Consider the following 24,802-nt stretch of genomic DNA (forward strand, 5'->3'; position numbering starts at 1 on the left):
GGGTCATCAGATAGATCATAGCTGAGAAAGTGGTGTCACCTTTTAATATGTCCAGAGGAGCAAACATATAAGTTAACAAATTAGTACATGTTATTCAGTAGCTATTCTTAATATCTTCGTATGTTTTATATCTTCAGTTGTTTTACATTTAATATCCTATTTTAGTCTTATCTGCAGCTGTAGTTTAGAAATTGATGAGGCTTTTGTAGTTGTACATATTCTAAGTGGAATGAGAGAGTCCAATCAATTTAAAACTCCACGCTTTGAGAGAAGCCTCTGGTATTAGGCTGATAAGAAGAGATGACATTCCTGGAGGTATAGTATGTCAACATCTTTACACGCTAAATGAGAGAAACTTTATATTGCCGAAGAAGAAAAGTTAAGAAGGAGGGCTTCGATTTACTTTTGAACAAAAGCAATCTTCAGATTAAAAAAAAAAATCCCAGATCCATTTTAATAATGACAGACACTCAGTTTCTTTTTTTAAAAAGGATTTATTTATTTATTATGTATATAATGCCTGCATCCCAGACAAGGGCATCAGATCTCATTATAGATGGTTGTGAGCTACCGTGTGGTTTCTTGGAATTGAACTCGGGACCTCAGAGCACAGACAGTGCTCCTAACCTCTGAGCCATTTCTCCAGCCCCAAACATTCAGTTTTAAAGGACTGGAGTGAGGAAAAAGATTCCAGAAGCCCTACCAGGGCTCGGTGCTTAAGTTTGCAGAGGGTACACTGGGTGAAAAGTGAGGCAGCTGTCCGAATACGTATTCAATTAGGAAAAGGAAAGTTTGGGTTCTCACATATCTGCTTATGTATAGTGTTATTCTAATGCTGCTCTTTCAGCTGGTCAAATTCTTTTATCAACCTATTAGAAGATCGGAAATTATTTCAATGACTTTTAAACCTAGAGAGCAATTTCTTTTCTGGTTTTGTATTTTTTGTTGTTGTTGTTGCTTGAGCCAAGTTCTCACCATGCATGCAAACCTGGTTGGCCTGGAACTTGCAATGTAGACTAGGCTGTTTTTGAACTTGTGGTGATCCTTTGCCTGAAACTCCCAAGTTCTAGAATTACAGGTATGTGCCACTTTGTTCAGTTTAGTAGTTCTTTTTTTAAGAAAATGAGAGCAGGAGATAGGAAGATGGCTTGGTGAGTAAGAGTTCTTGCTGTGAAAGCAAGAGGTCCTGAGTTAAAATCCCCAGCATCCATTTTAAAGATGGACATATTCAGTTATAATATTAAAAACAAAAGTTAGCCTTCTGGTAGATAATGAATTGTATCAAAAGAGTTCTATGGAGTCAGCCATTTATTAAATTGACTTAGGGATGACCCTTCATTTCATAAACATTAACAAGTGTTTATTAAGCATATGTCTTATGTCAGAACTTAGCTGATGACATATTTTCTGTCTTGCCATGCAATAGCCTCACTGTATTCATCATGAAGCCAGGAGCTCCTCACCATCTGCACCCGTAACCTTAGATTTCTAGTCCTGAGCCCTAAATGGTTGTTCTTACTGGACCACACTCTGTAGGAATTCTTGAAATAGACATATTAGCTCAGCTAACAAGGTCAACTTGTAGCCAGTATGTGTTCAATGGTGTGAGCAGTCTTTTCAAGCTGTGTAATTACACACTGAAGTCTAGGTATGCGAGATTAGAAACACAACAGAGTCAAGCATTAAGCGAACTCTGTAAATGACATATAAATATGACAAAAGAAGACCTGAGCTCATGCTCTGGGACTTGTCAGAAGGAAAAAGCGGAGGCTCAACAGAGGGAGGAAGATGAATTAATAAACCAAAACCCAGTATCACAGACAGAAAACCAAGAAAAATTAATGATTGAGGGAGGAAGAGAGAGAGAGATTCTGTGCAGTATGAGGCTGGTTCTGAAGGTGTCCGCCCCCTAGATGGATCTTTCCAGTGGAAGCCGGAACACTGTACTGCCACATCTAGAGGTAAGCCAGGATTACAGCAAAGAAAGCAACAGCCAGCATGAGGACACGTGTTGTCGTCAGCAAAGCCCTAGCATCGTCCTTTCCAACTACTCTTGTCATCAGAGGCTTTCGTACACGGTCTTCTGTAGTGAGGATAGTTTGTCGGGCTCCAGCCCACTTTCCAGGGCCCTGAAGGCGATACTGGACTGGAGTACAGGGTCCCAGTAGTAACTGTAATGCCAGCTTGGGGTCAGTGAAGGCCAGAGACAGGAGATTGGGCCTGACACCCAGCAAATCTGCAATCTCTTCCATGATGTCTACATAGTCTGCCTGGATGGTGTGACGCTGGCTGTCCACATACCTAAGGCAAAGAAGACAGAAGTCCCAGGCTATCAGCAGTTGAGGCAAACAGCCAGCCAACTAGCCAGCCAATCAGTGCTTTACAAGCGTCTGTTTGTGGGATGGATAGTTTCCTAAGAACCGAGAAAATAGATAGGCCATTTGTTACCTTCCTTATGATACATTAGACTCTATAATGCATAAACACCATGCTCAGGAAGGTCAGAAGTATATAAGCCTTCAGGTAAGTATTCTGGGTTAGATGCAAAATGGAAATATAGAGAGAAGACAGTTAAGAGATCTGTGGCCAACAGATCCTTGAAGGATAAAGCTAGAGTGAGAACGAAGGAAGGATGGTAAGTGAGGTGCCAAGAGTGAAGGAGCGAGGAAGAAATGGGCATAGAATATGGGCACACACATCTGGTACTGCCTGCAGCAGTGGAAATGGATGGAGCTGGGGAGGCAAGCCTGGCACGTCCAGAGGGTGCCATGCTATGCCACATGGGATGCCGTGAAGCTCCTTAAGCAGGGACCCTCAGTTACTCAATGAGGGGTGTACAGAACAGGGCTTCCCTGCACCAATGCTCATTTGCAGCTCTTGAGAAGATGAGGGTGAGTGACAGCCTCTGAGAGTAACTGGTCCCCTAGGTGGAGCCAGACGGGGTGATTATACCAAATGCAAATGTAAAGGGTTAAAAAGAGTCTTTAGTGGGGAAATACGACCAACAGTGGTATCTGTGTGGACAGAGGGGATCCGGGGACAGCGAGTGGAAAGCCAGCGTTTGGCAATGTGACCGATGTAAACAGAGAGTGAGTCAGAGTGGGAGTAAAGGAAAAGCCATGCTAACGGAGACGGAGGAATTCAAAATGAAGGACAGAAACACAGAAAAGGAAGCAAATTTGAGTAGAACTGGCTGGTGAGATGGACTGAGGGACTGAGGGACTCTCAGATGACCATGTAGCAATTACTGAAATGAAACTAAGTTTTGGAAGAGGGGGTACAGGGAAGAACTTGGGTGCTCCAGTGGCCCCAACTTTGTGGGCACGCATTCACTTACACCATGGCTGGAAGTTAGAGCTGTAGCATTCACAAAGGCCCAAGAAAAGGAAACCACTAAAACATTTCCAGGGTTGTCGCAAAGAGTAGATCATCTCCATGCATATGAAACGCTAAATGTGGGCACAAAATTGACCCTCAGTACAGGTCAAGTGACAGCCCTGGGGACCACACATGGCCAGGTCATTAGAAAATAAGCCGAAGAAAAAAGGGGAAGGGAGTGGAAATAAAACAGTTTAGCAGCCCCATGGAAGGGAGAGAAAACACTCCAAGAAGAAAGAGTACTCGGAAGTGTCAACCTCGTAGTGAAGGGAAGGAGCCAGAAGTGAGCTGCGGAAGACCTCCAAGAGAGCAGCTTCAGCGGTGCCCAGGAGGGACGCAGCGCATCTGCTAAGAGACCTCTTAAAAGAAAGGCTTACTGTTTGGCCCTCAAGATGGGACACGCCATTCAAGGATAGCCTCCTCTTTTACTTGACAGCATGGCTAGCATTTAAGCAATTCTCAGCAGATTATATACCCGGTGTTCCCTCGGTATCTTTTTTCCTACTCAACTCCTTTTAGGCTCTAAACATAGCCTTTAAACCTATCCCATCAGCTTCTCTCTCCTTCTCCAGCCATACGGAAACCACAGGTGTGGTAATTCCCTCTGACACCACAGTGTAACGGAAACCCTTAAGCCCACACGTGAAAACTAAGTATAGCACAATAGTCTTATGAGAAATACACAGAGCACCCATATGTCTTCCTGGGAAAATGTCTTACCTTTTTGCCATTTCCTCCTGAGTCTTATTTATTTCTGCCATCATTTCACCTTGGGAGGGCAATTTCTTTAGCCCTAAAGAGAAAAATAAAAATAAAAACAGAAGTTTTAATTACCTCAGAATGAGCAGTAATCTTTATGGCAATTACCACACTGTGGGGAATTCAAAGAATTACGGGGTCTCAGAGAGATTGTAAAATGCAGTCCTATCACTACCAAAACACAATGGTAAACACTGAGCACCCTAAATCTGGAGACCAGAAATTAGAAATGCTCCAAATGCAAACTTCTTTTGAGCACTGAAGATGTCACAGTTAAAAAAAAAAAAAAAAAAAAAAAAAGGTTTCACAATGATCTCATGTATCAGGTCACACTCAGAAGGCACAGCTGTACAGAGTCCTTTTAGATGGTTATGTGTAAAGGCATATAGAAAAAAGTAATTAATTCTATGTTTATACTTGAGTCTCAGCCTGAAGATAATCCATGCCACGTACGCTAATTGTCAAAAATCTAAAATCTGGACCACTTCTGGACCTAAGCGTTTTAGATAAGAAATTCTTCCTTCTGTCTCTCAAGTACATATGTCTATAGTTTACTCTATTCTGCCCTGTCCTTGAGAGATAGATTTTATTTTATGTTTTACTGTTGAGATTATAATACAATTACATCTTTCCCTCCTTTTTTTTCTCCCTTCAAGCCCTCTTATACACCCCCTTCTTGTTCTCTTTCAAATTTATGGCCTTGGCTCAGAGGTTAAGAGCACTGATTGCTCTCCCAGAGGTCCTGAGGTCAATTCCCCGCAGCAGCATGGGGGCTCACAATCATCTAGGATGAGATCTGGTGCCTTGTTCTGGCCTGAAGGCAGAACACTGTATGTACACATAATAAATAAATCTAAAAGAAATCAAATTTAAGGCCGCTTTTTTCATTTATTATTACATGTGTATATGTATATGCATTTACTCCTAAATATAACCCGCTCAGTCTGTATAACATTACTTGTATGTATATGTTTTCAGAGTTGACCATTTGGGATTGTGTAACAGATTGGTGTGCTCTTCCCTTGGGAAAACTATCTCTCCTGCTCTCAGCATTTCTTAATTGCTCTAGCTCTTTGTGTAGGATTGATGACTCCTGGTCTTTCCCCATCACTATGGCATGACTATTATTGTTGTACTTGTTCAGCTCAGGTTTAGGCAATTGTGTGGGTGTGACTTCACGGGCGTAGCTTCTGACATTACTAGGAAACGCAATCTCACGGAAAATTCCCGGATCCTTCCTCAGTTACAATTGAATGTTCCCTGAGCCTCAGCTGTGAAAGTTGTTCTGTAGATATACCCAGTGCACCTGGGTTCGGAAGATACTTGCTTTTCTCTGACTTCCAACTGATCCCCTCATGCAGCCTTCCAACTGGGAAATGAAATATGTATATGAGGAAATAACAAAGGACCTTAAAAGCCAGTAAGAAAGGGGGCACAGCATCGAAGTTCAGGAGAGTGGGAGACAGCCCTGCACTGACATCTTGCAATAAAGAGATTTTACACTTCAGAGAAAGACAGAGGGAAAGACTCACCGCCATCTTTCATGCTCAAGTCCCCTGGAAGGTAAGCCTCACAACCTAAATTCTGTGATTTGCTAAGAGCTGAGGGCAAGACCCAAGGGCAACTCCTAATAGCCATTCTACACAAGTAAGTGTAAGCTCTGATGCCCAAAGAGTTCCAAAAGTAAGAATTTGACAGCAATGGTACCAATTAGACAAAGTCCAAATCATATTTAAGCCAAAGTAACTCCAGATCAGCCAGTCTTCTTCACAGAATAGTAGGCGCTAGGCACTAGTCCATAACATTCTGAAATATTTACTTTTACATGGAAATGGATCTTACCTAACGCAATATTCTTCTCTAGAATACTAGTATCAAGCAGTTACCTCATGTCTCCCTAAACAGCTCTGGTCATGGAGACCTTATTCAAGGACATGACACAATTGTTTGGCTGTTCTAACTGCTGGAACATTCTTTGTAGTAACCGTCAAATCTACTATGCAACGCGAAACACTGGACCTAACTCTACTTTTGGAGTGAGAGTTGAGTTTTAATACTTGGCAGGCCTTGAAACAAGAAACATTTAAGTCATTTCATTATTACATTAATCTTGTCTCCCATATAACAGGTTTCACATTCTCCCATGTCTTGGTGCTTTTCATTTTCTGAGCACACACCATTAACTCTCCTGGTAGGCTCTCTAAACATGGGGCACAGAAACTCAGCATCCAGGAAGACCCAGCTGTGTTTTCCACGTGTCCTCTCATTTGAGCCATGGAAAGTATCCCTTACAGCTCAGCAAGGAAACACTGTAATGCTTCATGCTTCAGTCATAGGTCTTAAGAGTGTTCAAGAAACTCATTCGAAAAACTGAGTTCTAGGTCACTTCTCATGATTCAACCAAAATTTTGACTTTTAGTAACTGGACACATTATAGAGGAAGAGGTCTATTTCTTGACAGAAAGACAACCAGTTCACTCTTTTAAAAAATTCTACAGACAAAAAAAAAAAAATTATGGAATAGTCTGATGTTGTTCTTTCTTGATTCAGCATTTCTATTCTTATTTAAGTATTCCCATATTTAAACATAATTTTTTAAATCGTGTTTAAATTTTGCTGGTCCAGTATTCTCAAATAGCCTATGACTCACTGGATAGAACTAGAAGGAATTGAGAAATGATAGAAATTGGAAAATTTGATCAACCATGAAAAGTTTTCAGTAGGGAGAGAAAGCTATAATTCCAACAAAAACTCTTAAGCATTTTCAATTAAACAGTAATGGTAATAAATTTTACTATTACAACCATATGAAGAAACAGCGGTTTCTCCCTGTCCCGTCCTCCATTATATCATCCTCCTATCCAACATATGGCCAAATGGCCATCCAGACATGGGCTCCTTTTTTCTGTTTTCCTTGGATTCTTCACTATATCAGAGGCCATCTGTTTTACCTTGAAATGTACTGGCTGAAAGGAAGAGGTGCTTTTCAGGGTGTTGTTTTTAAACTGATAATATGTAGCCCTCAAAATTTCACTCCATGGTTCTGGTCTCACCCTTCAAAGCAACACATAATTCTACTTCTATGGGCCGTTCATTTGAATATTCAAAAGGAAAGCCTTCATCCTCTCTCAGGTTTTAACTTTTGTAGCCAAAACTTCTCCAGCTGCTTCATTTGTATCCAGAGGGCGTGCTTTCAAATCCCTAGTCTTTCTACTTTATGTGTATGATTGTTCTGTCTGTCTGTGCGCCCTGTGCACGCTGGGTGCCCCCACAAGTCAGACATCAGACCCCCTGAAACTGGAGTTCTGGTTGTGAGCCATCTTGTGGGTGCTGGGATATGAAAGCAGGGTCATCGCAAGAGCAACAAACACTCTTAACTGCTGAGCCTTCTCTCCAGCCCCGCTTAAGCCATTTTTATCTCTTCACCTGTCATTATAATCTTACTTTTTTTTTTTTTTTGTAAATTATCTTCAGGTATGTGTTTTATCCAGTTTAGAAAAGAACCAGACAGTATGATTCCATAATGATGCTGAGTTTTTAGGAGGTCACCAGGAAGGCTTACCACACTGCTGACTCACACTGAATCTATTATCTTGCACTTTAAAGCTTTTTTTTTTTTTTATACACAGCTAAAGCTGAAATAGGAGCCTAACAGGAGAGAGAATGAGGATTTGAGGAATCAAATATTCCACATTCTGGATGGATCTCTAAGCATCTCTTAATCCAGGGATTCTCAGCCTTCCTAACACTGTGAACCTCCAACAGTTCCTCATGTGTGGTGACTCCCACCCATTATATTATTTCACTGCTACTTCATAACTGTAGTTTTGTCACTGTTATGAATCGTCGTGCAAATATCTAATATGTAGGATTTCTGTACATGACCACTGTGGAAAGGTCATAGAGTTGACCCACAGGCTGAGAACCGCTGTGTATGGCTGAAATGAAGTCATGCTAGTCTATATTTGATTTTTATCTCTAGTTAAAGAATCATTTTGTGTCACAAATATATACCAGTTGCTGACAGTCTGGATGAGTAGATTCTACTCTGCAGTTCACATTAGAGTCACATTTTTCTCAAAAATTTTACACCAAACCCACTTCTAAACTGAGTATTGGCAGGGAAAGGACTAAAACATGCCTAATTAAGAAAAATTTCTGATGTGATTTTGACCTACATCTATGGTTGACAAGTACTCAATGACTATTTTAGATTCATTTAAAATGTTAAAATCATACCTGCCCTTGAGGTATTTAAAAGCACTTGCACAACTATAGTTAAAACATTTCACCAAGCTATCAGTGTGTATCATCACTTACCTTTCAACACTTGAGTGGCCCAGCGTCCCTGCAGCTCTGAAATAGGCATAATGGCTCCCAAGGGCTGAACCAAGCCAATGATTGCAAGAGTTGGTTTTTCCAGGTTAGGTGGAAAGACCTTTTTATACAAGGACACCTTGTTTTTGACTACTTTGACAGAATCCTCAAGAAAAGGAAAGGCAAAGCTATAGCCTGTGGCAAAGATGACTACATCAATGTCATCCTCCCTGGAGCCATCCTCAAATATGGCGGCCGTTTCCATGAATTCCTTCACATTTCCTTTCACCTTCACCAAGCCAGAAATGATGCGATTTGGCAGCTCATCATTTACTGTTGGATGCTGACTCAGAGCCCTGTAAGTGGTAAGACAGACAAAGAGGTAAGGTGAGAGTGAAGGAGAAGGGGGAAAAATCAGCACGTAAGTAAAATTCTGCTCTTGTGGTAAAAAACACACCAGTCTTTACCCTCCTATCAGGCCAAAGAAGCTGATGAAGTCTTACCATATACCAGCTTGACATAGATCAGGACCTCAGAGTTGGATAGCTTGGAAAAGGAGGGGACTGGAGGAATGAAGGGCAAAGAGTTTTGTCTGAGGACTGTCTAAGCGGTTTCTCAGGTAACAGCAATGTTCTGAGGGATGGTAAGGATGTTGACCAACAGCTTTCAGACAGCTCCCAAGAACTGGCAGAAATAGGCCAGGAACATCATGTTCACGTCCCACTTCCCAATCTAAAGGCCCAAGAGATAGACTTAGCTCATCGCTTTCCAAACCAAACACGCGACATGTATATACGATGTATAGTCTATATGCAGATAGCTTTTCCGTGCACTCCTTTACTTGGCTCTCAGTGTTTACGAAGGAAGAGTGGCAGGTGTCGTTATTCATGGTTTATAGATGAGGCCTGAAGATGTTGAATGACTTCCCAGTGTTACACAGACTATGATCCCAGAATGTCTGTCATAGCGACTTCCCATACTTCTGATGGAGTAAGCAGTGTTGCCTGGGGATAACAGAGGGTAAGGTGCCTGGTGTCTGCTTCCAGATTCTTGAGTCTTCTTTTTTTTTTTTTTAAGACCTGTTTTATTACAGTTACTCTGTACAGATTCTAAGCTTTTTATAAAGATTCTTTGCTACATTCCATCATTTTTTTTTTCATTTCTCCTTTCCAAACTGTTCCTTATCCTTTGTCTCTAAATCAGCTATCTACATAATGGTGCAAATCACAAAACCATTAATACCTTATTTGCCTATAACCTCTGCTGGGTGCTGGGAACTGAGCTTTAGTCCTGTGCAAGAGCAGCAAGCGCTCTTCGGCGCCCAGCCATCTCTTTCCAGCACCATCTATGTGAAAGGCTGCGCAAAGACTTCATTATACAATGTCTTTAGCGGACCTCATACACGTTTTCATGCCTCATGAACCTCAGCATACTCAATATAATATACGAACAGAGACGCCATTATGCAAGTCTGAATTCAGAGATGATCTATAAAATACTTTGCATTGTTTCTTAAAGGTCTATGTTAAAAAAAAAAGAGAATTGGAGGACTTCCCAGATCAGTGGACCAGGGGAGAGGGATAGGGAAGAAGAGGGAGGGAGGGGAGGACTGGGAGGAGATGAGGGACGGGGACTACAACTGGGATACAAAATGAATACATTGTAAATATAATAATAATAACAAAAGAAGTTAAAGAAAAAGAGAATTGGAAGTATAATTTCAGACTAAGAGAAATTATAAATGTCCAACAGACTGCAGTAATGTGACTTTTTTAGAAGGGATAAAAACGTTATAAATAATATTGTTGAGAAAACTGTTGAAACTTTAATATGCCAATATGTTGGGTATATTTATCAATACTAAATTTCCTGACTGTGAAACCTGTATTATGGATATACTAAAGAATGTTCTTTTTCTTGTTGATATATGTGGAAATATTTTATGCAACATGCCTTAATGATTGCAGCTTATTCTCATGTGTTTAAAAAATATGTGTGTACGCTGTGGAGCTATTGATATTTCAACAGGGGACAGCAAGAGAAAGCAAATACAGCCAACTGTTCAAACAGGCAAATCTAGGTGAGAGGTACAGGAGTGGACTTTGTATTTGTTAATTGGGTAACTTTTCTATAGATCCAAACACTTAAACAGGAACCAGCCAAAAGGCAATAAAATGACTCAGCAGGTACATATCTCTTGGAGCAAGACTGATGACCTGCTTGGGATCCCCAGAACCCACACAGTAGAAAGAGGGAGTCATAGCTTGTGACTCTCACAATCTGTGCTCTGGCCCCACATGTATGCCTTGCATGGCTTGTGACCTCCTACCCCACCACAAACAAACAGATAAAATGAAAAGGGCACAGTAAAGCATTTAAAATTAGTCTTTAGACATGGTTTCATAGAAGTTTTAACATTGATTCATTGATTGATTGATTGTATGTGTGAGAAAGAGAGAGTGTGTGTGTGTGTGTGTGTGTCTATGTGTATGTACGTATGTGGTCTTGTATGGCATAGTGGCATATAGAGGTCAGAGGACAACTTGTAGGATTCAGTTCTTTCTTTCCACCATGCAGGTCCTGGGGAATTGAACTCAGGTCATTAAGCTTGGCAGCAAGTGTCTTTACTCTCTGAGCTATCACTGGCCCCAAGTCCATTGTTTATACTGTAATTCCATCCTGTACTCCCACTGTGTCCCATGCTTTGCTGCTACCGCCCCCACCCCAAAGCCCCCTCTCCCCCTGCCATGCATCACAGCACTGGAGACTGAATGCAGACTCTCACTCCTACTAGGCGAGTGGGCTCAACTGTTTCACATGCTTCACCTTTTCTCATTAAGTTGCCCAGGCTGGGCAACTTGAACTGGCCTTGAACTCATCCTGCTCCAGCCTTCCCAATAGCTAGGATTATAGTCCTGCACCATAATGTCTGTACAAATTTTCAAAAATCACATTTGTTAATTTTTCTTCTTATTGGTGTTTTTAAGGGAACATCTGTTTTATAGAATATGCCATTTCTCTTTGTGTTGACCTTGGACAAATTACTTTGTTCTTGTAAGATTAATTTTTTTTTTTTTATACCTAGAAGATGCACATTAAAACAGCCCAGCCTGTGAGGTCGGTGAAAGGTTTGAGCATAGTGTTCATTTAGCTCTGGGCTGGGCTGATAGAAAGTCCTCCAAAAGGTAAAGTGTTCCTGTTTGTGTTGGTGTCACTATTGTGTCTTTTGCCCTCTGTATTTCATGCCCAGTATAATGAATGTCTGGCTCACAGCAGACTTTACCGGTGAATTAACAACTGAGGCATCACCCTCTACTTCTGGGTCTTTGCTGTTGGTAGGTGTAAAGAACTGATACCATGAGAGAACACTGACCATCGGAAGAATAATAAGCTGAAAACCAACAGACCAACAAGTTGGAAAAAGGATTTCTGACTCTAGGGATGTTCTTAATGCCTGGGTAAAGGCAGGTCTACTATGAGCCCATGTCAGCGGTCCTTGTCTCTGTGCCTTGGGCATCTCCAGCCCCACTCCCATCCTGGGAACATACCTGTGTTTAGGCTTCAGGCCAAACAGTTCATGATCAAACCTTTGGTTCATCTGTTTTTCCATGTATCTGTTTCTCAGTGATAAACCAAGGATCTTTGACAAATAGTAGGTAATTCGAGAAGAGAACGTCAGGTCAATAGGATATCCATGATTCCCTACACGGTTCAAGATCCAAGCTCCTCTTCTGGTACTGAGGAATACCTGATACATGGGAAACAATGTTTGTTTTGATCAGCGTATCTCATAGTCCTTCAAAAGCAGCCCCATTCCCCTCAAGCTTAAGTCCAAACTTACTAGTGTTTTAGTTCCATACAGTCTTGTAAGCAAAATACATTGCTGTTTCCTTCCTATACACTCCTATAGTTTAGCTGGTATGTTCACTGTCCATGAATACCCCCCCCCCGTGATCTACTGCTACTTGCTAACATACCCCTTTCTTATAAAGTAGTGGTTCTTAACCTTCCCAATGCTGTGACCCTTCAATACAGCTGCTCATGTTATGGTGTCCCCAAACATAATACACCTTTCTTCCTTCCTTCCTTTCTTCCTTTTTCCCTCCCTCCCTCCCTCCTTTCTTCCTTTCTTTCTTTCTTTCTTTCTTTCTTTCTTTCTTTCTTTCTTTCTTTCTTTCTTTCTTTCTTTCTTTCTTTCGAGTTACTTATTATTTATACAGCAATCTGCCTGCATGTGTGCCATCACACCAGAAGAGGACACCAGATCTCACTATAGATGGTTATGAGCCACTGTGTGGTTGTTGGGAATTGAACTCAGGACCTTTGGAAGAATAGCCAGTACTCTTAACCTCTGAGCCATCTCTCCAGCCCCTAAAAAATTATTTTCATGTCTACTTCATAACTGTAATTTTGCTACTGTTATGAACCATAACGTAAATATCCATGTTTTCTGATGGTCTTAGGTGACCCCTGTGGAAGGTCAATTGACCCCCACAAAGGGGTCAAGGCCCACAGGTTGAGAAAGAACTGCTGTTATAAATCCTCCCAACATCTATGCATTTTTGGGTCTCAGATTAAATCTGACCCCTCCACAAGCATACCCCTGACCTTCCAAGGTGAACGTTTTATCTCCTGAACTTTCCTAGCACCTACAAAGTACTTATTAAAGCTTATTAAAATGGGGCTGGAGACATGGCTTGGTGAGGAAAGCACCGGCTGCCAGGCCTGGCAACCTAAGTTGCACCCCTGGGCCCTAAGTGGTGGAGGGAGAGCCAGCTCCCGAATGTTGTCCTGACCTTGTCTCCATACATGCATTGCTCCATGTGTACTTCTCCTACCCCACACAAAACTAATAACTGTAAAGCAATTTAAAAAACTATAAAACAGTGAAGTTGAAAGTAAGTGCAAATCACCCAACCCAAAACCCTCAGGCATTTTGCCACTGGCATTGTTTTCAGCGTTACAAAAACCTTGTTTATCATTCGCATCATTTATATTACATAATTTATCTTCAATAACCCTGTTAGAAATATCCCAAGTATCCATCTCACTGGTTTGTAAGCTCTTGACTGCTGCCTCTCAGAGCGTGCCTCTGCAGAGCAGAAGGTATAACCTGTGTCCTGTGAGTCTCCGAGCATATCACTGTTACTCCTTATTGATATTTGTGACCTGTAAGTAAGCTGCTGTGACAGGCCCTTCGCACTTACTTAATCAACACAGTAACTCTTAAGGAAGACCCTGCCAGTCCCATTTTATGGATGAGAGATCTGAAGAGAGCAAATGGCACAGCTGGAGGTTATATAGCTAGAGAGTGGCAAAGCTGACTTTCCTGCCAGGTCTGGCTCCCCAGCCTGTATAAGAAATGTCACTGACTGATGAAAACAATGAAGAGTGCTAGAGAACTAGGACACAGTCTTCCTGTGTCCTCTACTGGCAAAGTCCTCGTTCAAAGCTGACTGAAGGCTGATGTTCGCTTACCAGCAAGATTATTACTCTTCTTATTCCACGTCACCCTCTGGAGGTGGTTTTCAGAGCTGCAGATGTGCATTGCTTCAAAGTGTTTGGTCTAAGCTCTCAAGCAGTGAGCTGCCTGTCTGCAGAGGCCTGGCCCTTCCCTCCACACAAAACATTCTCATCAATGCTAACCCAGGGGCTCGCGTAGAAACGCTTCTGCACGTCACAGATGAAAGGACATGTCTGTTTCTAGGAACCAGATGGCTTTGCGTATAAGCTGTACAGCTTTGGACAAGCAAGGTCCGTGCTCAGAGGTGTAGTTAAAAGTCCCTCATTTACTCAACAGCAGTACATACATCTCAAGGTTCTTGTGACAAATGGGGTTTTTGTGAAAGGTGATATACAGGGAGTGCTCAGTAACTGTTCAGTGGCTGTTACAGTTTAGTTTCAGTTTTCCATCTCTACCTGCTTACAATAAGCAACATATTTAGAAATCTTATTTTAAAAGGACCGTGTAAGGAAATCATTTAATCAATATGATCTTGTATCTTTATTGAGTCACTACTTTATTGGCAATAGGTAAATGCCTAACTGTTTTTCAGTAATTGTGATTAAGCTGTTTCTCTACAAATATGCTTCAAATTATTTAAAGAAAAATCCTTAATGTCACAGTGTTGTTAAATATTTACTCAGCAACTCCACCCAAGTTGTGCCTCTTCTTAGTACCGTTTCCACGTCTAACCATGAAGGTGATTTCCTATGTCACCCCATGAGTTAATTCTATACTTAATAGGAAACCAAAAAAAAAAAAAAAAAAAAAAAAAAAAGGATATTTCTCTCCACAAAAACATTATGCTGGGTTGGAGAGAGGCTCAGCGGTTAAGAACGCTTCCTGCTCTTGCAGAGGGCCCAGATTCAGCACCCAGCACCAGGGTGGGGGCTCACAGTCACCTGTGGCTCCAGCTTCATCAGAAGAATCTGATGCCTCTGTCTCTATGTGAACACACACACACACACGCTCACACCCATGCACACACTCACGCACACACACACAAACACACACTAAAATAAAAACAAATCTTTAAAGAGCATTATATCAAACTTCCTTGACACATTGAAATCCATAGGTCCATTTGAAAATTTTGATTTATAGGATATATATGAAGCATCAAACCTAAAGCTGCAACTTGGGCAGTGCACAAGTCACATGTGTTTGCTGCTGGCCTGGGGGGAACATGTATAGGTGTTTATGTTCTTTGCTGGGCCTCCTTCCTTGGTAAGAGTGGAGCAATGTACAGCAATTATTGATGCAAACCTGCTTGGCTGTGTGGCTGATCTCGACAGCCAGATCCCCTCCAGAATTCCCAATGCCGATTACAATCACCCTTTTCCCAGTGAAGTCTACTGGGTTCTTATACTCTCGACTGTGGAAGTACTTCCCTTTGAACTTTTCAATTCCTATAAGAGAAGAAACAATTATTGGGGGATGGATTGTATGAAGAATTTTATTTGTGAAACCATGTGTTTTATTTTCTTTTGTGGCATTTAAAGTTTAAACTTATATTTTTCACATTCTCCACATTATTAAGCAGCTTTCTTGCCTTTCTAAAGAGTTTTGCTTCTTTTATCCTCTCGTTCCCTTTGTGATTTCCATGTCATAAATCATTCACATTTTTAATTTGCAGACACAGTCCAGACAGCCTCAGAAAACCTCCATTCTCCTGTATCTTTTCAACCTCCCATTTTAATGTGTATATGAGGCCTATGTAGAATACATTTTTAAAGGTAAAAGTCCAGGCCAGAAACATAAAATGAAATGCTCTAAGCTTTTGGTCTATTCTTAGAAACTCAGTATTTCCTTTTTTTTTTTTTTCTTCCTCAATTGATGAAAACTTTCTAATTCCAATTAGCTCAAATCAAGAACTTCGGCTTTCCTTTTGGTCCTTAGGAAAACACAGTCACGAAGAGTTTAAATAGTCATGTCCTACCTGACAGGATACAATCATTCTAAGATGCATATTGAAAATGGATTTCATCATTGGACAGATACCATGTACATCTAGATGGCACAGGCCAGTAAACATGCCTGTGTGAGGCTGTTGTCAGGATAATAGAGTCTACGACTCTATAGCACACTTTCTAAATGGATAGGATTACACCAAGTATAGCCCTGGAAGAATATAACCAGCAAGTTACTTATGACCCAGAATTACGCAGTTATCACTGCCCATGTTGCCATTTTAGTAACCCGACAGTATGGTACACTGGGATACACCAGCATCACCACACACAGCGTTTTGTGCTTCAGATCACAATGGCTAAGCCCTTACCAGACAACAGGGAAACTGCTTTCCAGTATTACAGGGCTAGTACTGTATAGGTAGTCGTTCACTGACAAAAATGACATTTGTGGCTCGTGACAATAGATACACCTCTGATTTTCCTCTAGTCTTCCAAACTGTTGATGTTTCCACTTCCAAAATGGCAGTAATACAGATTCCCCTGACATCTTCAGGGGAATGGATTTAATTGGGGCAGGAGTTTATTTTTAAGCCCCACAGTAAGAATGGCTCAGCCCTCCTCTCTCCTGTCCCTCAGGGGTCCTACCACAGTCATGGCTGCAGCGTCTTCCCTCCTGGTGGGCTACTCACCAGGAAAGCTCTCCAGGGGTAGGTGAGGATTGGTGTGATGGCCTGTGCACACCATGACTCCATCGAAGACATCTACCTGCCTTTTCCCTTCACACTCGGTGACCACCTGCCATTGGCCTGATGTAGAGAAGTCAGGTTGCTTCTTCACACTGCACACTGTGGTCTGAAAAGTGACAAGGACCTGTAACCACGGCCTATAGAGTAAATGTCTTCCATGACACACCTCCCTCCAGGGTGCTAGCCAAAGGGCTGCCACAGGCACCATCACTTATAGGGCCTCTGTGAGGATATCTGAGTCACATAGTCCCAGACGTCAACACGGCAGGCTATAAAACCAGGCAGGCAATCTAATACACTGCTCTCTGCTCCTAGAACAAGTAGAAATTGCTGGGTCTCTTGGCCTATGGCCGTAAGGCTCTGCAGTCCTGGAGTAAAACCAGGGGATTCATAAACATTACTGACATATGCATTCATGGCCCGTTCCTTCTCCATTCCCTGATATCCCCACCTTTATGTCTGCTTCTCCCAGTCCTGTTCACAATGGCTGGTCTTAAACATATGGCTAAGATACAGGTCTCCCTTTTAAATTGGCCCTTGTTATATGTATTGCTCATTTTACAAGCAACTCTAAAGAGGCTGTGAGTTGAGATGGTTGGTGGCATAATGTTTAGCTTTGTAAAAATAAACAAACAAACAAACAAACAAATAAATAAATAAATGTGAGTTCCTCTGCAGAGCATTTATACACCAAGAATGTGTTCCGATGTACTTCTGAAGCCTCGGCCACAGTGTCTCAGTGACTGAGAGAGAGGCCACCTAGCTCTGCCATCTTCTCTCTATCATGAGCATTTACTGGGCTGGGCTTCTGCTCAGACCACAGTGGCCTTGTTCCTTCTTCACTTGGCAGACTGCTAGTCATCCTTCAAGATTCAGCCCAGACCTAATCTGCTCTAAACTCACTCTTCCCTGAAGATTGGCAGCTCATGTCCTCATGCGTTGACCTCCTCTGAGCAGCAACGGGGAGTTCTCCTCAGCATGAGCCTCTTCATTTTTATTAATTCTATATATAATGTAATTGTCTGGTATTTGTTTTTGTCTTGCATTTTTACTGCTTAGCCTAGAGTCAAGGTTATTAAAAAAGTATCTCTCTTAAACAAAGGGTAATCAATCTATGGGCTGCAAATTGCCTGGCTTTGGAAGTTGTCATTGAGTGTTATGTTAGTCATAATTTAGCAGAAGAGTCAGGTGAAGATTTGGGCTTTTGCCAGATGTCATAAATATGAGTTATTTTTTTATGGCCATCATGCCAAAGTATAGAACATGGCAGAAAAATCTCAAAGAAAGAAGGAACTAGAAAAATATTGGATGATGGGGTTGTTTTATAAGCAAGGGAATGTATAGAAATTGCCAGTGAGCAACTCACTTGTGGAAGAGTAGAGGTCAGACCAAGGAGCGCAACTCAAGGACCGCCCCCTCACTCAGTGCTCTTCCCCTCGCAGATCTGCTGCCCCACTGGCTTGCCAACCACTTCACCAGGTCGTTGTGACACAGGAGATAGCATATTGGAAAGTGTAAAGGAGCTAAGTGATAGTGGTCCAGGAGATTTTAAAGTTCTGACCCCTACCAGGCCCCCTCATCAGTTTTTTATTAAACTCAGCATAAAATGGAGGCAAGGTAAATGGCTTAGCCGGTGACTTCCTGTGTCTGCAGACAAAAATGTATATAATGGAGACCTTTCCTTGAACACTTCCCAAGTACCAAGAGGACAAGAGTAGAGTTTTTGGAGACTATTTCAAGTCAGTCTTGTCAGATAACGCAGGTAAATGAACCTAGGTTATTCACTGACCTGATAAACAATTTCAAACGGGAAGAAAACCAAATCTCTTACCTTGAACTGGATATATTTTAGAAGGTCGAATTCTTTGGCATACATCCGGAAATACTCTAGGACCTGGGAGTTGTGCATGTAGTTAGGGTAATGATCAGGGATTGGATAGTCACTGAAACACATCATCTCCTTAGAAGTATTGATGACCACTGACTTGTAAATACTGGCCCTTCCTTCTTCAGGCGTTTCCTGTGTCAAATAAGAAGTATTTACGGCAACTCGAGAATGAACTTCATGATTTATGAGTATGCAATGAGCATTTAAAAAGTTATCTGAGTGAAAGTTATTTCAACCAACACACACATACACGCACACTTCCACACCTCCCAAAATCTGAATCTCTTGTAGTCATTTCTTGGCTCTTGAAACAGAATTGTCTTTCTAACTTTCTTTTAACCAGAAGCATCCAGCGGACATGACATTGAGTACCATCCAAGACCAAATCATACGTCACCCTGCAGTACCTGCCTAAGACACTTAGCAGGCTCACTCTGGTAGAAGCCAAAACCCATACAAGAAGTCCAGCTCTCCTGAGGCCACCGCACTGTTAGGAAGGCTGGCCTTGGCCCATGAAGAGGACATCTGAAGCTTGGAGTTTCAGATCCAGCACTGCGCCCCCCGCACCCCCAGAACTCTAGCCGTTACTACTGAAGTTCTAAGCACGTGAAGGGGTCGGTCTCAGCTGTCATCTGATTATGACACACGAGATCCCAAGTGAGTCCTGCCCAGCTCAGTGGGTAAGTCTTTGGAGTTTTCACATACGTTGCTGTACCACCAGAAAACACTGTGCCACATACAAAGCCAGGCGTGAGGCTTTGGGGCTGGTGGGATCAGCAGGTAAAAGCCCCTGCTGCTCTTGCAGAGGATCCAGATTCAGTTCCCACCACTCACATGGAAGCTCACAATCGTTTGGAACCTCCGTTCCAGAAGACCGGATGCCCTCTTCTGGCCTCTGCATGCATAAAAAAAAAAAAAAAAGACAGGTGTGCTGGTACATATTTGCAAACCCAGTAACGAGAAGGGGAAAATCTCTGGAGCTTACTGGCTTCTCCTAACCAGCAAGCCACAGGTCCCAATGAGAAACACCGTCTCAAAAGGAAATAAATAAGAATAAAGGAGGATGGGAGGATGCATGCACAGACATGTGATTGTGTACCTGAACATGAACACACTCACACATCACACTTATACCTATAAATTTAAAACCTAAGTAATAACATTAAAAGTAGCCTGCTATCACTTTACATGAAAAAGTTATATGTACCATGAAACTAAACGTACATCCTACTCATCTAGTGTATATTACATATACCCATGTTTACATAATTACGTATTGTATAATTGCTCCCTTGTTTAACATAGATATCAGCAAATGGACTCTAGAGACTGCTGGAAATAGCCAATAGACCTTAGGCATGGCCGGCCACAGTAGCTTTCTTCCCAAGGCAGAAAAGCTGAACTTTACACCTGGCAAGCCTGACAAGCTACACTCTAAGTTATAACACAAACAGTGTCAACCTTGACCTGGTAAACTGAGAGCAAAAATCCACCTCCAGGATCATGCTCCCTGAACTGAAAAAGCTCAGGCTAGCCATGAGGAAAACGCCAGACAAATTCAAAGGAGGATATTCAACAAAGTACCCAACCAGTCCTCCTCAAACCTGCCAAGGATAACAAAACCAAGAAAGAAAAGCTTCCTTAGGTTTTAGTATGTTTATCTTATATTATATGTCTAATATCCACTTATAAGTGAGTATATACCATGTGTGTCTTTCTGCTTCTGGGATACCTCACTCAGGATAATCTTTTCTAGATTCCACCATTTGCCTGCAAATTTCATGATTTCTTTGTTTCAAATTGCTGAGTAGTATTCCTTTGTGTAAATGTACCATAATTTCTGTATCCATTACTCAACTGAAGGACATCTGGGCTGTTTCCAGCTTCTGGCTATTACGAATAAAGTTGCTACAAACATGGTTGAGCAAATGTCCTTGCTGTATACTTGAGCCTCTTTTGGATATATGCGTAGGAATGATATAGCTGGATCTTGAGGAAGCACTATTCCTAATTGTCTGAGAAAGTGCCAGATTGATTTCCAAAGTGGTTGTACAAGTTTACATTCCCACCAGCAATCAAGAAGGAGGACCCTGGTAAGAAGCCTAATCTTCTTTTAGAAAGGCAAACGAGATGGACATCAGAAGAGGGAGAAAACAGGGAACAGAAGCCTATCACAGAGGGTCTCTGAAAGACTCCACCCAGCAGGGTATCAAAACATATACTGGGATTCATAGCTAAACTTTGGGCAGAGTGCAGGGAATCTTATAAAAGAAGGGGGAGATAGAAAGACCTGCAGGGAACAGGAACTCCACAAGGAGAGCAACAGAACCAAAAAATCTGGACACAGGGGTCTTTTCTGAGACTGATACTCCAACCAAGGACTATGCATAGAGATAACATAGAACCCCTGCACAGAAGTAGCCCATGACAGCTCAGTGTCCAAGAGGGGTCCCCAATAATAGGATAAAAGGGACTGTCTCTGACATGAACTCATGGGCTGGCTCTTTGATGACCTCCCCGTGAGGGGGGAACAGCCTTACCAGTCCACAGAGGAAGACAATGTAGCCAGTCCTGATGAGACCTGATAGACTAGGGTCAGATGGAAGGGGAGGAGAATCTCCCCTATTATTGGATTGGGGGAGAGGCATAGGAGAAGAAGAGGGAGGGAGGGTGGGGTTGGGAGGGGATAGGGGAGAGGGGAGAGGGATACAGCTGGGATACAAATCGAATAAACTGTAATTAATAAAAATTAAAAAAATAATCACATGATGAGTTTAAAGAATAAAAAAAAGAGAGAGAAAGAAAGGAAAGCATGCAAAACAAGAGCATCTAAGGAATCACCATAGCCAGAGGAGCCTAGAGATACACAACTATTAAATATTATGGGAATCCTGAAATAGGGGGGAAAAAAGGCATCAGAAGAACTAAGTAAATCAAAGCCAAGCATGGGCTGATGGGCATTGGATCACTGACTATGAAAAACGTGTCATTCTAGTGTGACATGCTAACAGTAGAGGAACTAGGCAAGGTCAAGTGCTGGGGTTGCAGCTGTGAGCTACCATGCCTGAGGAAAACTCATTAAATGAGCATCGGAAAGCATCAGTCTGTAACAGGAAGGAGGCAATACTAGTTTGGCAGGTGAAGCAAGAAAAAGGACAGAGATGGGAAAACACAAATGATGGTATCTGGAAGGATATTTATACAGCAGGTAAAAGAATGAGGACTTGGAAAATATAAGCAGGAAAGAAAACATCTGAATCTCAGGGACTCATCACTAAAAAGGGAACTGCAATGCTCTTAACTGGATACTCGGTGCCGTGGTAGAATCCCAAAGTGCTGGGATTAGGTCTATAGAAGATGTCTACAATTAGTTGACCAAGTCACTTAAAGCTGATGACATTGAGAGAAGGCCAGCAAGGCTACAAATAAGCAAGGAAGTGACAGAAATAGATTTCAATAGAGGACTTCTCAGCAACACTACAAATATGTGAAAATGCCTAGTAAACTATGAGTGTCCACAACCTGAGTGTCCACAGCTATGAGGGAGACACCAGGACAGTATGCTGCTCAAAGACTCATCGTCAGGAGCCATGGTGCAGCTATCTTAGAATGCTGCTGTTAATTCAGCTTCACCTTTGGCCAAGTTAAACTTGTTTATCTTCCATCAGGCTGTTTGTGCAAAGAAACTGTCGGTTCAGAGTGAATGTTTCAGGAATTTGTGACATTAGTCACAAGGTAGTTGGCAGACCAAATTAAGGAACTTGGAGCTAATTTTTACTCTTTGTCCTCATACGTAGCATGATGTGCTTGTTGTAAGCTGTTCTTTAGTATATAAGGAGCTTGGAGAAAAATGAAATTGGCTTCATATCTCATGAAGTCCTGAGTGTGCTTATTTCATTCTTGGCTTCTTTTAATCCTCACTTCCCTGGTTGTGATCTCCGTTGACTGACTGCATGGGCTTGGTCAACTTATACATGTATGCATGTTTGTATGCATGCATGTATGTATGTATGTTTTTGAGATAGAGTCACACTGTGTATCTCTGGCTGGCTAGAACTCCCTATGTATATCAGGATAACCTCAAACTCACAGAGATCTGCCTGCCTGTGCCTCCCAAGTGCTGAGATAAAGGATGTGGGCCTTTACACTTGGTTCAGGAACTGACTTAAACTTAAGTATAGTGGTAAGCCAATACATGCCAGGCATCATGAGTGGCTGAGCCACGCAGATGTGGCTGATCTGACAGATGCTGGGGCATTATGACGAGACACGGCTTACTGATTTTCATAAGGTGGCAAATTCTGCCAAAAGGACAATCAGAAAAAAAAAATGTCATTAGGTCTTTAGACGACAATCACTTCAAGCCTCTTTAGCAATAAAAATCCTGAGCCTGGTAGTCTGGCATGGTGCCTGCCCTCCTCCCTTAATGTTGATTTCATGCTTGTCTGGGAATTTGCATAGGGTTCCAGTGAAGCCTAGTGACTAGAGGAGAGAGCTAGTGGCAGGAGAAAAAGTTGAGGAATTGGGCCTTCTCTTCCAGGGAATGAAACGTTTAAAGTGACAGGCAATCTTGCTTTCACATTCTGATTAAGGACTAGGATTGTCAGGGTTACCTTAAGTGAGAATGAAATGAGTGTGTGTGTGTGTGTGTGTGTGTGTGTGTGTGTGTGTGTGTGTGCACCAGCATGCATGTGCAGTTCATGTAGAGGCCAAAGGTCGATGTTGGGTGTTCTTAATTGCTCCCACCTTAGGAATTTGGGATAGGGCACTTTACTGAGCCTGACCTGGGAAGACTGGCTTGCTGTAGCCTGGAAATCTCTGGAGTCCCCCTCTCTCTGCATCCCTATAGTTGAGACTACAACTACTGCTTCACTAGGCTTCTTTTCTTTTCCTTCCTTCCTTCCTTCCTTCCCCTCCCTCCCTCCCCCCCTCCCTCCATCCCTCCCTGGTCTCTTCCTTCTTTCCAGTGCTAGGGATGGAACTCGGGTTTTCCTACTCCTGCAGCAAGCACTTTGCATTTTCTAGAAAAGCCATCTCCTGGGATTTTTTTTTTTTTAAGATTTATTTTTTCTTTTATATGTGCGAGTGTTTTGCCTACGTGCATTTGTGTGTGTGTGTGTGTGTGTGTGTGTGTGTGTGTGTGTCTGATGAGGTCAGAAGAGGAAGTCAGATGCCCTGGAGCTGCGCTTACAGCGCTTGTAAGCGGTCCTGTGAGAACCGAGCACTGAATTCGAGTCCTCTGAAAGAATAGCTGCTCTTACAGGCTGTGCCATCTCTCCAGCCCCATTCCAGGAAGGTGTTGCAATCGGATGATTGGCTCATTATCTACTGTCACAGATCTCGGGAGCAAGTGGGGAACTTTTAATGTTTGCGACGTCAACACTTGGCAGATTGTTTCCCATTTCTGAAAAGCAACGAAATTCAGAAACACACAAGCAAACAAAAGCCCTGGTCTGTGCGTCGCTTTCGTGGAAACAGAAAAAAAAAAAAAAGAAATAAGCGGCATCTGTGTAGCACTTAGCAAGCAGCCTAGAGAAAGGAACGGCCTAAAGTCTGAAGTGACAGCTTCCAGGGCTGTGTTCAAGTCACAGCCTTGCCTTCCTTATTCCGAGTACAGGATAGTACAAGTTGTACAGGAGTCCTTCGACTCTTGGGGGCTCGGGAGATTTACCTGGAACCTCCACAGTCCTCCGATGTCGCCAGACCTTTCGAAGCAGACAGGCTCCAAGCCTTCCTCCAGGCAGCACTTGATGCAGGTGAGTCCACTCGCTCCGGATCCGATGACAGCGACCCTTCTCTTGGCCATGCTCGCCCAAGTGCTTCGCCGACTGGGCCAGGGTCACGTATCCTAAAGAAAGAACGACAGGACGGAGTGAACACACATCATGCCCCTGAAAGACCTGGGTGGTAGCACGCAAACAAAACGTAACGAGGTACCGCGGCGACGTACCGGCTCGGAGTACCAGCCCCGGGTTAGGCTCACCCTACAGGTTAGCAGTGTCTCAGATAAACACAGCCGTGGCCAATGGGGAGGGGCTGGACCGTCCCACCTCCTATCCCGCCCACCCAAGGGCGTGCACTCTCCTTTCGTAAACGCAAAGGAGCCGGCTCTACACACTTTGGGAAGAAAAGAGTATTGCATGCGTTTTAATCTATAGCTTTTCAGCAGCACCCGCCTAGGGAGAGCGGACCTCCAGTTCCATCCCTTACCACTTTTAGTGTCCATTTCCAACTTCCTGCTTTTGTTCTAAGTGATAAAGGCCTGCCAAACTCGGCCCTTCTGAAGCAAACCTCGCTC

The 24,802-nt window shown here is 42.6% G+C and overlaps 1 protein-coding gene across 4 annotated transcripts; it reads right to left on the reverse strand.

Moving 5' to 3' along the window:
- Window positions 1-474: 474 nt before the first annotated feature.
- On the reverse strand, window positions 475-24,527 carry Fmo5 (flavin containing dimethylaniline monoxygenase 5). 4 transcript variants are annotated; one of them, XM_055603804.1, is made up of 9 exons: window positions 24,455-24,527; window positions 24,176-24,352; window positions 18,448-18,636; window positions 16,560-16,722; window positions 15,224-15,366; window positions 12,003-12,202; window positions 8,458-8,810; window positions 4,099-4,171; window positions 475-2,301 (listed from the first exon to the last, which is right to left on the reverse strand). In XM_055603804.1, the coding sequence occupies exons 2-9, from the start codon at window positions 24,308-24,310 to the stop codon at window positions 1,956-1,958; spliced, it is 1,602 nt and encodes a 533-aa protein (XP_055459779.1). In that variant the 5' UTR covers window positions 24,311-24,352; window positions 24,455-24,527; the 3' UTR covers window positions 475-1,955. The 4 variants fall into 4 exon arrangements, with proteins under 4 accessions (XP_055459779.1, XP_055459782.1, XP_055459781.1 ...); XM_055603807.1 differs by lacking the exon at window positions 24,455-24,527 and adding an exon at window positions 19,339-19,399 and having other exon boundaries at window positions 24,176-24,387; XM_055603806.1 differs by lacking the exon at window positions 24,455-24,527 and having other exon boundaries at window positions 24,176-24,423.
- Window positions 24,528-24,802: the final 275 nt, after the last annotated feature.

The sequence above is a fragment of the Psammomys obesus genome, unplaced genomic scaffold, assembly GCF_907164565.1.
Source record: "Psammomys obesus unplaced genomic scaffold, mPsaObe1.curated_primary_1811, whole genome shotgun sequence".
NCBI classification, from domain to species: Eukaryota; Metazoa; Chordata; class Mammalia; order Rodentia; family Muridae; genus Psammomys; species Psammomys obesus.